The 13,264-nt window shown below is 58.9% G+C and overlaps 1 protein-coding gene across 1 annotated transcript in view; it reads right to left on the bottom strand.

Annotated features, from left to right (window-relative positions):
- The window catches only part of LOC111161698 (CUGBP Elav-like family member 5), a 47,122-nt gene that overhangs the window by 9,764 nt on the left and 24,094 nt on the right, over positions 1-13,264 (bottom strand). Inside the window, exons 3-6 of the mRNA XM_022525528.1 lie at positions 6,635-6,686; positions 4,587-4,715; positions 2,155-2,234; positions 241-387 (exon numbers count right to left, since the gene is read on the bottom strand). Of these exons, the coding sequence (XP_022381236.1) occupies positions 241-387; positions 2,155-2,234; positions 4,587-4,715; positions 6,635-6,686 (408 nt within the window). The remainder of the gene's footprint in view (positions 1-240; positions 388-2,154; positions 2,235-4,586; positions 4,716-6,634; positions 6,687-13,264) is intronic.

A 13,264-nucleotide genomic window follows, 5' to 3' on the forward strand; every position in this document is an offset into this window, starting at 1 on the left:
TGGCTGGGGGCTCAGCTGGGGTGGGGGGGGGCTCAGGAATCAGCCTGGATCTGGGGACTCAACCATGACCAGGATAGGACCGTGAGTCAGAGAGTAGAAGAGACAGAAAGATGAGCAGAGAGGCAGAACCCCCAACAGAGCATGCATGGAGAGAGAGAGAGAGACTGAGCCGGACCCCCCCCCCCGAGTGGTGTGGGGAGCCCCGCTGGAGACAGAAGTGCAGCCGCTGGGGTCACTCACAGCCTGGGCGTAGGCACTGTAGGGGCTGAAGGGCAGGGTGAGGGATGGTGTCAGGATGCCCAGCTGCCCCACCATCTGCTGCATTCGCCGCAGGGTCCGCTCCTTGTCCGTGTCGGCGAACTTGACAACCAGGCTGGAGGAGGCACCCTGCAGGGGCAGCAGCAAGCAAGGAGGGAAAGAAGGAGGGAGGTAGCCAGGACTTTGGGGTTCGTGGAACCATGCCAGCTCTGGCCCTTGGGGGAGCACAGCGGCCAGTCCTGACCGTGGGCCCCGAGCTGCAGGACGTGGACGTCACAGCGAGAACAGCTTGGAGATCAGCATCCTGGGTCTCGCACTTGACTGTGTACAGCTGCCTGTGGGCACAGGTGGGGCCTCCCTGCCCAGGGGGCCCTGTCTAGGGCCCAGTAGAGGACCCTGACTATCAGCCATGCTCTCAAAAATGGAGAGTCCAACTGGTGGGACCCGGGTGGAGGACCCTAGAGCTGTCACTCACACCTGAGGACAGGTGAGACCCCAACCAGAGAGGGGACATGCTCCCTTTGCTGGAGAGCTTGCTCCCCGATGCGCCCCATCACTGGTCAGCTGCGAGCGTGGGAGAAAGCCTGACTTCCTGGTGAGCCCGAATCCTGCCTCCAGGGTCTACGACTGAGGCCCGAGTGCCCAGCGTGTGAGGCCTGGAGGCTCTGACGCTGCCCTGCTCCTCACACCCATTTGAGAGCAGCTGAGAGGGGAGATGGTTCTCTAGGGCCTGTGCCCCTTGTGGCAGATTCCACCTTTTCTGTACCGCGACTGTGGCTCCTGGCCCTTCCCCCGGGGGGCGGGGCTGCTCCCAGTGCTGAGCCTGTCCTCCGCCTCTCCCCGCCTCTCCCCGCCGCAGGCCTGCCCCCTACCCATCCCCGCTCTGGCCCAGGGGACATTTCCAACCGACCTGGCCCCTTCCCTGTGCTGTCAAAACCTTCCATGGCTCCTCATGACCCCGAGAACCCCGTGCTCCTCGATCGAGGGCTGCAGCCCCTCCCGCCCTCTCCCCTGCTCCTCTGTGCGCCCCACCCCCATCCTTGTCACGGCCCCCGCCCCACGTTCCCCTGCGGGCCTTCACAAAGCCACACCACCCCTCAGGTCCCGCCCCTCCAGGACACCCTCTTGTACACTCATACACACATGCACACACACACACACAAACTCACTCAGACACGAATAGTCAGATATGTGTGCACACATTTGCACGCACCATGCACGTCACACAGAGTTGCACACATGCATTCACACGGTACGTTCAGAGGCCCATATCACACGTGTACACATGCAATCACATACACGCATATTCACACACACCCTCGCCCATCCACACACACTCACATACGTGCCCTCATAGATGCCCACAGAAGCGTGCTGCGCTCGTTGCCCCCACATCAGCCAGGCGGACCCACACACTCACGTGCACTCAGTACACACGTGCATAAACACACATGTGCGCACACCTACATGCACGCTGCACAAGCCACTCAAACTCACCCGTTCGACACACTTACACGTGCAGCAGCATACACGTATCCATATTCTCACATACATACACCTCATTTGCACGTTAAGTCACCTACTAACAACCACACACACTCACATATCCTCTCTTACACACACACACGCAGCCACACACTGGCAGTACCTCCAGCACACTCCCACACGTACTTGCATGCTCACACACGCGTACGCTCCACACATGCACAATCGCACACTCACCTGCATACCTGTGCCCACACCACCATCAGGGACTCCGCCTCTCTCTCCGCCTGTGCCTTACTGATGAACAGCAAGTGGCTACGGGATGGCGGGAATGGTAGGGAGAGGTTTTGTCCCTGTCCCCTCCCCCCTTCCGCACGCCCAGCTCCGTGGCCCAGGGCGGTCCCTACTCACCGGCATGGTCTGGCTGCCGTGCAGGGCATGGATGGCTGCCTGGGCCTCGGTGTGGGAGGAGAACTTCACAAAGGCACAGCCTGCCCCAAGAGAAGGAGAACGCGTGAGGGGTAATAGGGTCTTTCTGGGTGGGGAGGGGCCACAGGTTAGGGGACTGGGAGCCCCGGGCAGCGGGTCAGACGGTCAGAAAGACAGCCAGCCAGTCATGTGTTCAGACAGACAGCTGGACAATAAAGGATCAGGCAATAAGAAGAGCACACAGAGTATGATGTCAGCCCGGTGGCCTCTCATTCGCTCAGAAAGCCACCAGCTACACAGGTGTTGGTGGCTCGCATGGTCAGACAGGCACCGTGAGGCAGTGTGCAGTCCGCGGGAGGGGCAGGTCCTGCCCACTGGAACAAGTGAAGGGCACGCGCTTAGGAAACACCCACCAGCCACCAGCCGCTGACACCGTGAGATCGAGTTGTAATCAGATATGCAGAGAGAAGGTGACAAACGTTCAGAGGCACTGACATACAGTCCTGTGGGCACACTCAGGCACAGATACATTCAGACCTAGACACATAGGCCCATGTGACCAGAGTTGGAAAGATGGGGACAGAAAATAAATAAATAAATACATACATATATACATACATACATACATACCAGACAGGTCAGACCCAGCCAGCTGGCCACACAGGAAGAAATCAGAAATCAGGCAGCCAAGCCAGCCAGGGACCACGAGACACAAGCAAATTCGGACACAGAGTCATAGAGAGACTACTAGATGTAGTTCCAGATGGGCATATTGTGGAAGAGCCAGGCAGACTGGGGGTGGGGTAGGACAATGGAATGTTCTAGAATTAGAGAGTGGCAATGGTTGCACAATTTCTTGAACATACTGGAAAGCACTTAACTGTACATTTTCAAAAGGTGGGTTTTACAGTATGTAAATATCAATTAAAAAAGAAAAGAGAGGTTCCTGGCTGGCTCAGTCAGTAGAGTATGCTACTCTTGATCTTGGAGTCATGAGTTTGAGCCCCACATTTGGTGTAGAGATGATTAAATAAACTTTAAAAAACATTTAGAAATAAAAATAATTAGAGAGAGAGAGACAAGCAACTAGGGACCACGGGATACATTCTGTCCTAGAAGATAAAAAGTTTCCAGGGCCAGAGACAGGCAGGGCAACAGTTGGTGCCTGACAGGTGAACCCCAAAAGGTAGAACAGGTAGACAGACAAAGACCTGCAGACACACGAAGAGCTAGGCAGAAATAGTCATTTAGACACTAAGGCAGAAAAAGTCAGAGACTAAAGACGCAGGTGGAGTGATGCCCTTCGCAGGCACAGTCACGTGGGCAGACAGGGAAACAGGTCTCTGCGGACCATGAAAGTCTTTCCCAGATGCTCAGCCAGGATCACGCAGACGGTCCACAGGAAACTGTCCCACGGTTAGGTGGGCACAGGCGGCGCGCGGGTAGGACCAGGCGGGAAAGGACCGTCTCCGCCCACACAGCCCACGCCTCCAGGAGCCAACCCCGCCTTCTCAAGTGCCCCGGCCCGCCCCCAGAAGCCAAACCCCGCCCCCCACATGCCTCGCCCCTCCCCAGAAGCTAGTCCCGCCTTCTCAAGCGCCTGGCCCCGCCCCCATTCCTGCCCCGCCCCAGAAGCAAACCCCACCTCCCAAGGGCCCTGCCGGGTCCCCAGGAGCCAAACCCGCTTGCTTGCTAGCTTGCTTTTTAAAAAAAATATATTTTATTTATTTATTTGAGAGAGAGAGACAGAGTGAGAAAGACCATGAGAGGGGAGGTCAGAGGGAGAAGCAGACTCCCCATGGAGCTGGAAGCCCGATGCGGGACTAGATCCCAGGACTCCGGGATCATGACCTGAGCCAAGGCAGGCCGCCAACCAACTGAGCCACCCACGTGCCCCCCAAACCCACTTTCTAAAGTGCTCGGCCTCACGCCCAGGAGCCAAACCCACCCTCCCACGTGCCCTGCCCCGCCCCAGAAGCCAGCCTCACCTTCTAAGGTGTCTGGCCCCACCCCCAGGAGCCAGCCCCGCCCACACACGTGCCAGGCCCCTCCCCCAGGAGCCAACCCCGCCCGCCCACGAGCCCCGCCCCACCCCAGAAGCCCACCTGGTTTTCTCAAGAGCCAAACCCGCCCTCCCACATCCCCAGGCCGCCCCAGAAGCCAACCCCACCTTCTCGAGGGCCTGGCCCCGCCCTCAGAAGCCGAACCCCCCCCCCCCTCCCCCCTGCCCCGCCCCGCCCCGGAAGGCAACCCCCCCTTCTCAAGGGTCTGGCCCCACCCCAGGAGGCAATCCCGCCTTCTCAAGCGCCCGGCCTCGGCCCGGGAACCAACCCCGCCCCGCCCCGTGCCAGGCCCCGCCCCCAGGAGCCAAAACCCTCCCCCCCGCGCGCCCAGCCCCGCCCCCGGCCGGTCACCTTTGCTGCTGCCGTCAGGCCCGCGCAGCACGGTGCACTCGTCGATGACCCCAAAGGGCTGGAACAGCCGCAGCACGTCCTCCTCCGACTGCTGCTTGTTCAGCATCCCCACGAACAGCTTCCGGTCTCCTGTGGGCGGAGACACCCCCTCAGCCGCGTCCTGGCCTCCGGGAATTTCTCGGTCCCTCCAGCAGAATGGAGGCAGCAGGGCGTGGGGGGAGCACGGCTGGCCCCTGCTCTGCCTGCGTGTGGGAGGACACAGCCGCGCGCTTCCCTGCTCTGGGCCTCTCCATCCTCCCACGTGCCATGCTCGGCTCATCTCCAAGCCTTGGCTCACGCGGCGGCCCCTCCTGGACGCCCTCCCTTCAACCCTTCAGGGCCTCCGACCGCTTCCCTGCTCCCACCCTCCGGGCGGAGATGTCTCTCTCCTTGCTCGCGGAGAGCCCATGCAGTACTAGTGTAAGAACTGCCTTGCCTGGCCTGGGTCCCTGTCTGTCTGTCTGTCTGCCTCTAGATTTCCCAGTGGGGGTGAGCGCTGATGGCCCCTTTACCCTCAGCAGGGGCCAGGCAGTCAATGTCTGTTGAATGAGTAAAGGCACCTGTGCGCACAGGACCAGGTGCGGGAAGCCTGCAGCCCCCATCTGCTGGGGTGGGGGTGGGGGTCTGGCTGGAGGCCTGGCTGGCCAGCCTCTCCCGCATGAGGCCCGAGAGTCCTGCTCCCTCTGGTAACTGGGCTGCTCCCCTGTAATCAGGAACATGGCAGCTTCATCTCCCAGGGATGGTGAGCTGGGTTACTATGGAAACCTGTTCTCTGGCAGCTGTCACTCATGGGGATGGAAGAGAGAGGCACAGACCAGAGAGACTGAGAGTCAGGGAAAGAGACAGATGAGAGAGAGAGACAGGGAGAAACACAGAGACAGCGACAGTCAGAGAGAGAGAGACAGTAAGAGACAAAGAGAGACACATAAAGAGTAGAGAGAGAACCAGAGAGACAGAAAGAGAAAAGATGGGAGAGAAAGAGGTATGGAGAGGGAGAAAGAGAAGTTGAGACAGAGAGAGACAGAAAGACAGACAGAAGGAGGAGGAGGAGAAGAAGAAGAAGAAGAGGAATTATTAAGAGTGAGAGAGAGAAGAGAAGAGATGGAGACATGCAGACCTCCCACCCCACCCCCACCCCGTCCCAATCCCTGACCTACACGAGCAGCCTGCTTGGAGACTGTGAAAACAGGTCCCAGCCCAGATGGGCTGTACCAGGCTCCTACACATACACAGGAGTCCTAACAGCCCTGCCCCACACACCACCCCGAAGGCTGGCTGCTCCCCCTCAGCCCCCAATCCACTTGAAGTGGGGAGGGGGTAGGAAAATCTCCAAGAACGGCTAGACTTGGGTGCCACTGGGGACAGCCAAGCATTCTCCTATGGTCACATCCCCAACACAGGCCAGACCTACGCAGACGCCAGGCCTCCAGCCCACATACCCACACGCCCAGCCCGGAACAGTCAGGCACTCAATCCTACACACACGCCCACACCCAGGCCAGGCATGCACACGTGCACACAGGCCAGCAGGAAGCCCCACCACATAAGCCACAGAAACACACGTGCACATGCGCCCTGCTCACACACATCTGCATACAGGCGTGCCAAGGTACTCATGCTCACATATACACAAACCCGCATGTGCACACACACGCAGTAATCCCCCTGAGGGGTCCCTTCAGGGATCCCAGCCCCTCTGCCTCAGAAGACCCCCCAGTATTGCACCCCATGGGCAGTGGGGCATTTTAAGATCTAGGGACAAGCAACTGGACCTAGCCAGCTGCCCCCCAACTCCTTCACTCCTAGGCCTGTGGCACTGTGGTTTGGAAGAGGGGACACACACCCCCTGCTCTCCTGCACCTACCCCTAGCCAGGAGACTCTGCCTCTCCCACCACCATGAGATATGTGAGAATAGAGGGGACAGCTACAGCCTTCTGATCAGGGATCCCCCCCACTTCCCCCACTCTTCTGCCACCCCCCAGCCTGGAGGCCACGGAGAGATGACAACTACCTCCGCGGCTTTCGCTGTCCGCCGGCTTCACCTGGATTGGCCGCGCCATCTGTGGAGAGAGAGGCGAGGAGGAGATCGAGGCTGACAGTGGGGACATCAGGGGTGAGGGCTTCACCTGAGCTCGGCCAGGCACCCTGCCCACCTCCCCGAGGCACAGCATCCCACCAACTTCCAGCAACAAACCAGTCAAACAAGTGACACATGGTCCCACCGACGGGGCTTTGCTCATTGCTGTCTGGAAAACTCTTACTTTACCTTCAAAACCCGTTCACAATATTTCTTGCTGTAGGAAGCCTCCTCGCCTTCCCAGTAGTAGGCTCTTTGCAAAGATGCCCAACACCTCTAGTCTCTGCATATTATGTGACTTTGCAGTTTTTCTCATCAAAAACTGGAGCCTGTTTCCCCAACTTTCTGTATCTGGACTTGGCTTTGTGACTTGCTCTGACCAGTGGAAGGTCATGGAAGGGAAGTGGTGGGAGTTCCAGGCTCTGGCCTTGAGAAACTTTGCAGCTTCCTCTTTTGGAAACCTGACATTGGGACAAGCCCAGGTGACAAGCCCAAGCAGAACAGGAAGACAGACCTCATGCCCTGAGAGGCCCCACTGCCAACAGCACATGGGAGTGAGGCTGGCCTGTCCCAGCTTATCCCGGCAAATCCTGTCCACCACTGCATGAATGACCCCAGGAGAAACCAGCAGAAGAACCACCCAGCTGAGCCCAGGCTGAGCTACTAACCTACAGAATCAACAAATAAAATGGTTGAGGTGTTTGTCACCCAGCAGTAACTGATACGAGGGCAGGTACTTTCAGTCAGCTCTCTGAGCCTTGGGTGTGAGGACTGTCATACCTGAGTGGACCAGCTTTCAATCTGGACTCCTTGTTCTGGACACTTCTGTTCTCCAACCTCCTGCCCCCCCAGCACTGAAAATGATGTTTAATGGAAGAAATCCTCCTCTAATCCCCACCCGCAAACTGACCCAGCCATAGGGGTGAGCTAACGTGGGTATTTGAGAAAAACTCAAGGGATGTGGGAAATGGGTGACATTGCTTCTCCACTGGTTTGAGAACAGAATCTCTCTCCAAGGCTCGTGGCTCCTGGTGAACTCCTATTCATCCTTCAAAACCCAGCTCAAATGTCCCCAAGCAGGCCATCTTTCCACCCCGCTGGGTTCCTTCCTCCCTCTGCCTCAGGGCAGGAAGTGTCTACATCTTGCTTTCTCAGAGCAGGCAGTTCTCCCCACACCAGGCAGGGAGAATCTGAGAGGCTTGCCAAATTGAATTGACCAGAAAGAAGTGGCCGGCACACGCCAGCATGGAAGGATGGCTGGGACGTCTGTGCCCGACCTGGGGTTGGAACGAGTGCCCGCCCCAGACCCCCTCCCAGGTCAGACCATCCCCATGGCCATTCAGAAAAGGTGCTTGAGGGATGTCAGCTTTCTAGACGCTGTGCAGACACCCAGCAAGCTCCGGAGAGAGGCTCAGTTTTGACCGGGCTTTACAGATGTCAACATCAAGGCCCAGACTCTTTGTCCAAGGTCACGGTGGGCGAGTCAAGGCGCTAAGCCTTCCTAGACTTAAAATTTAAGGATCTTTCTACCCAGTCCTATGAGTAGAGACCCCTCTCCAACTCTGAACCCCCAAATCTCCTTCTCCTTGTCTTAGACCCTATCTCAGTTCTGAGCCTCCCCACGCCATCGGAGGCCCCTCCCTCACTCTGCGCCCTCTTTCCCTGAGCCCCCGCCCCCTCCCCCTCTCCAGCTTCCCTACCCCATCTGCGCCCCTCCCATTCTGAGTGTTTGTTCCCCAGCTCCTCATGGGCTGCCTCAATTTGAACTCAGCCTTGGGAGCCCCAGAAGCAGAGAGGCCTTCCAGCGTCCCCAATTCCTGCCACCCAGCCACATCTTCAGAGGGACCCAGACCACCTGGGAAAGACCAAACCACGTCTCCCTCCCCCCACCACGTGTGTGTGTGTGTGCGCGCGCGCGCGCGCGCACACACACACACACACACACACACACACCCTCTCCACCTGGGTACCACACCCAGCTAGCTGGAGGCAGGAGCAGGGATTATTTTAACCAGATGGGACCAGTTTCTGGGCTGGGGGCAGACTGAGGTTGTGAAGGGAGGTGGGAGCAGTGGGGGCACCTGAGCTCCGGCCTCCTGCTCGCCCCCACCCCTCCCACCCCGCCTCCGCTGGCCCTCACCTCCTCCCTCCTCCCAGCACCTTGGGCAGATGAGGATGGGGTTGCCATGGCAACGCTGATTCACCACACGGAAGCTGGCAATTGTTGTTGCCATGGAAACCGCCTCTTAGGGGCGAGCCCAGCTCCTGCCTTGCACAAAAGAGATATTTAAATATAATCTTCTGGAGATGGATGAGCTGAGGGAGGGAGCGAGGGAGGGGGCCACGGGGAGGGAACCTGTCCCCATCACCGCACCCTCCACCCCCGCCCCTTTCTCGTGGCCTGGGTACCTGCGCCCCATCTCCCCCACCCGCTGCCGAGCCTGGGACCTTCCGCCTCCTCCTGGAAGACCCCTTCCCCCTCCCGGGTCAGCTCGGGCCCGGGCCAAGAGTCCCGGTGCGGTCCCGAGAAGCCAGGCGGGCAGTCCCCTCCTCCCCAGTCTCCCGCTCCAAAGCCGAGGCTCGGAGGCCTGGCCATCCGCACCCCGCGGCCCGCCTTACCCACCGGCCTGGAGACGCGCGCCAGGCTGGCCTCCACGTGCCGCCGCCCGCCCGGCCGGCCCTGGGCGCACAGGCGCGCACACGCCGCACGCACTCACCGGCCCCGCGCCTCGCTCCCCGAGCCCGAGCCCGACGCCCAGGCGGGCGCAGTCGATCCGCCAGCCAGAGGCCGGGAGGAGGCGTGCGGCACGGCGCGGCGCGGGGCGGGGGGGGGGGGGGGGGGGGGGTCTTGTTGGGGGGGGGGAAGCTGGGTCTCCCCACACCCACCCCTCCTGTCGACCCTGCCCGCCCATCTGGCTCTGCCCACCTCCTTCCGGCTCCCTCTCTCCATCTGTCCCACCGAGGTCTCTGCCTAGTGCCCTCCCTCCCTCCTCCACCTTCTCTGGCTCCCCATGGTTGCATCCCTTCCCTGCCCCCTCCCTCCCTCCTTTCATTTATTCAAGAACATTCCTGGTGTGCCCCATGCTGAGTAATTTTGCAGCCCCAAGGAGGACCCTCTCATCTGGCTTGAGGGGAGACAGAGGCAGATACAGACACTCCCAGACCTAAGCAGTCAGGATTGAGGCAGAGGTGGGGACAACCCCCTGGGAAACCCTAGAGCATAGAGCAGTGGAGAGCCAAAGGCTATCCTGGGACTTCACTGAAGATGGAAAGTCTGTAGGGGGTTTTGAAGTATGAGTAAGAGTTTGGTGGGGGGAGCAGTTTCTCACCTTGGAGGAATACCTACCTCCACCGACTCATTTAATCTCTAAACAACTTCATGAGATGGAAGCCTTCTTACTCTACAGATGGGCAAATCAGAAAGGGAACCGAGAAAATCAAAGCAGAGGCCCAATCTCCTGGTTTCCTCTGGGTCCAGCCAATCCTCCCGCCAAGGGGCCTGTGGGCCGGGGCTCTGGGGGAGCGTCTGTGTCTTTGGGATGGGCATGCTTTAGGTAGATGAGACCCAGTCCTTGCTCTGCCCCCCAGCCTTTGCTGGGTGACTTCAACCAAGCCACAAACCATCGAGAAACCAGGGTCCCTCATGTCTGAACTGTGTCTATTACGGATGGGGAAACCGAGGCCACTGGGGGAGGGATGGCAGGAGGTGTCTCCGGCGGTCAGGCTGGAGTCTCGAAGATGGTCCTTTAGAAGATACAAAGTTGTGCCTTTAGAGGACGTGGGGGCCCAGCAGAGGCCCCCGCTAGGTCATTTCCGGGTGGAAGGGAGGAGGAGAAAGCAAGGTGATGCCGGGGCCGCTACTGCAGCCTCCCCTTCGCCCTGCAGCCCCAGTGCCTAACACCCAGCCTCTCTGCCAAACAGACCACGCCACTGTCCGGCCCTAGGCGCTGCTGTGGCTCCTTCTGGCCTGGAGGTGGCATCCCGGCCTTCCTCCCCACTGGCCCCGAGTCCTGCAGGCTCCACGTGTCTGGGACAGTTCCTTCATTCACTCATTCCTTCATTCGTTCAGCATGGATCTGCCAAGCTCCCGCTGCGAGCTCAGCAGCGCGCCTTGTTCCCTCACAGGAGCCTCAAAGCCCTTCTGCAATCCCATTTCACAGACGAAGAAACTGAGACCCGGGAGGGTCAGAGCCCTGGACATTTGGCACCAGAGTCAGGTCATGGGATGTGGGAGGGGGTCTTGCAAGGGGGCCACTTTAGAAATCCCTGTGCGTATAGAAAGGGTTTCCAGGAGGGGTCTGTGGGGGGACCCCCAGCCAGCCAGACAAACTTAGCCCTTTCTGGGGTGCAGGGCAGACGCCAGATCCAGGATGTCCTTTGCCCCTCAAGACCCTCCCGAAGAAAGAGACGGTACCTGCGCTAGCGGCACAGCCTCTCAGAGACAGGGCTGGACCAGCCACCTGCCCCCCGCCTCACTGTCCCCACGGGCCTGTGCCATCTCCAGGAACCTCATCCTGGGGTTTGACAGCCCCACAAGAAGCGTCTGCTGCAATCTGAGTCCTCTGCCCGGCGTGGGTTCCAGGGGCCTGCGGTCCGTTCTGGGTTCTATTCTGGGATTCTGTTATTCAATTTAGGATCCTATTCCAGAATGCCGAGATTTGATTAAACCACATCCCCCACGGACGCCGCTGTCACACTCAGACATGGGAGCTGGAACTCGCTTCAGAAGCAGCATTTGTGGAGGGGGCTTGCCTGTCCCCTGCACTAGGGCAGGCACGGAGCCAGCCGATGACCCAGCGCACCCTCCCCTCCAGGTTTAGAAAGAGTAAAGAGACGCAAGTGTCCATTCCACCCTGTCCCCCCCCAACACACACACACGCACGTGGGTTTTTGAGGGGAGGCAGGGGACAGGAAGGATGGTGGCTGCCTTGGTCTCTCGCATGACCCCACTGTGGCCCCCTAACTCCCCAGGGTCCCTGTGCGGGCGTGTGGGGGCATGTGAGCTGCCTGGGGGGGGGCTCTTCCCACACGGGGCACACCTCATGCGGCTGCTGCTCCGTCTTCTGGCGGAGACGCCTGGGGGGGTGCGCTCAGACATCCCTGCTCGGATGCGGCTGACATGCACGGGGGGGCTCCCCCCCAGCGGCCCCCCCGGCACTCTTGCCGCAAGCCGCGAACAAGGCTCTGAGTGTGCAGATGGCAGATCTGTGGGTCCCCTCGGGGTCGGGGGGGAAGGAGGCTCCCCCGTGAGTCCGACCCCTTCACTAGGCAGGGGGGCGTCAGCTCCAGAAGCCGAAGGCACGCGTACTCGGGGTGGGAGCTCCCAGCTGCGCCGGAGGAAGCATGGCACGTGCCCACCAGACACTAAGCGCAGACGAGGGTCTCTGTCTGTCACGGCAAAAGCTGTGAAAGGACCCGGGTGTCCACCAACGGGAGGACAGACAAGTCAACTGCGGCTTCGTGTGGTGAAATGCCAGCCAGCCATGAAAAGGCACCCGCGGCTGGGGCGCGTGGCACGACAGGGGATGCCGACCCTCTTCAGCATCGTGCTAAGTGAAAGAAAAATGCAGACGGTAAAGACTCTGTGTGCTATGGATCCGTCCACCGTGGGGAAAGAGCAAGTGGGGAAAAGCAGCCCAGGGTTTCAGAGATGTGGTCGTAAGTGCAGAGAACGTGAAAATCAGGGGTCAGTTACCACAGAGGTCAGGATGGTGACAGCACAGGCTTGGGGACGTGGCAGGGACGGTTTCTGGGTATTGTTGATAATTCCTCCCCCTCCGCCTCTCCAACCATGAGCTGGTATCAAACTGAGACCCACAATCTAGACATAATAAGATGACACCGAATCATGTTCCTGGGTCTAGAACATTCTAGGTCTGCACCAAGATGGTAGTGGATCCTTGGTCTAGAACATTCTACATCTGTGCTATCCAAGACAGTGGCTGACTCCTAGTTTAGGACATTCTAGGTCTGAACTCACCAATACAGTAGGTGACCCCCCAGTCTAGAACATTCGATATCTGCCGTCTAACACAGTAGCTGACCCCTGATCTAGAACATTCTAGATTTGAGGTGTCCAGTGTGGTAGCCATGAGCCACATGTGGCGGTTTAAGTTTACATTTAAATCAAACAGCATTAGAAATTGTTCCTGAGGGGACACCTGGGGGTGCTCAGTCCATTAAGTGCTTGCCCTCAGCTCAGGTCATGATCCTGAGGTCCTGGGATTGAGCCCCATGTCTGGCTCCCTGCTCAGTGGGGAGTCTGCTTGTCCCTCTGCCCTTCCCCTGCTCATGCTCTTTCTGTCTCTGTCTCTGTCTCTCTCTCAAATAAATAAATAAAATCCTTTTTTAAAAAAGTTTTTCCCGAATCACACTTGCCACATTTCAAAGGCTCAGTAGCCACACCAACCTAGCGGCCACCAAATTGGACTGCAGAGACAGAACATTCCATCACTCTGGAAAATTCTATCGGACAGCAATGGCCTAGAATGGGGATCTGCCAACTCCATTCTGGGCCTCTGTCTGTTTTTGTAAATAAAGTTTTATTGACACACAGCCACA

This window comes from Enhydra lutris, unplaced genomic scaffold (genome assembly GCF_002288905.1).
Source record: "Enhydra lutris kenyoni isolate GAN:26980312 unplaced genomic scaffold, ASM228890v2 scaffoldscaffold86, whole genome shotgun sequence".
In the NCBI taxonomy this organism is placed as follows: domain Eukaryota; kingdom Metazoa; phylum Chordata; class Mammalia; order Carnivora; family Mustelidae; genus Enhydra; species Enhydra lutris.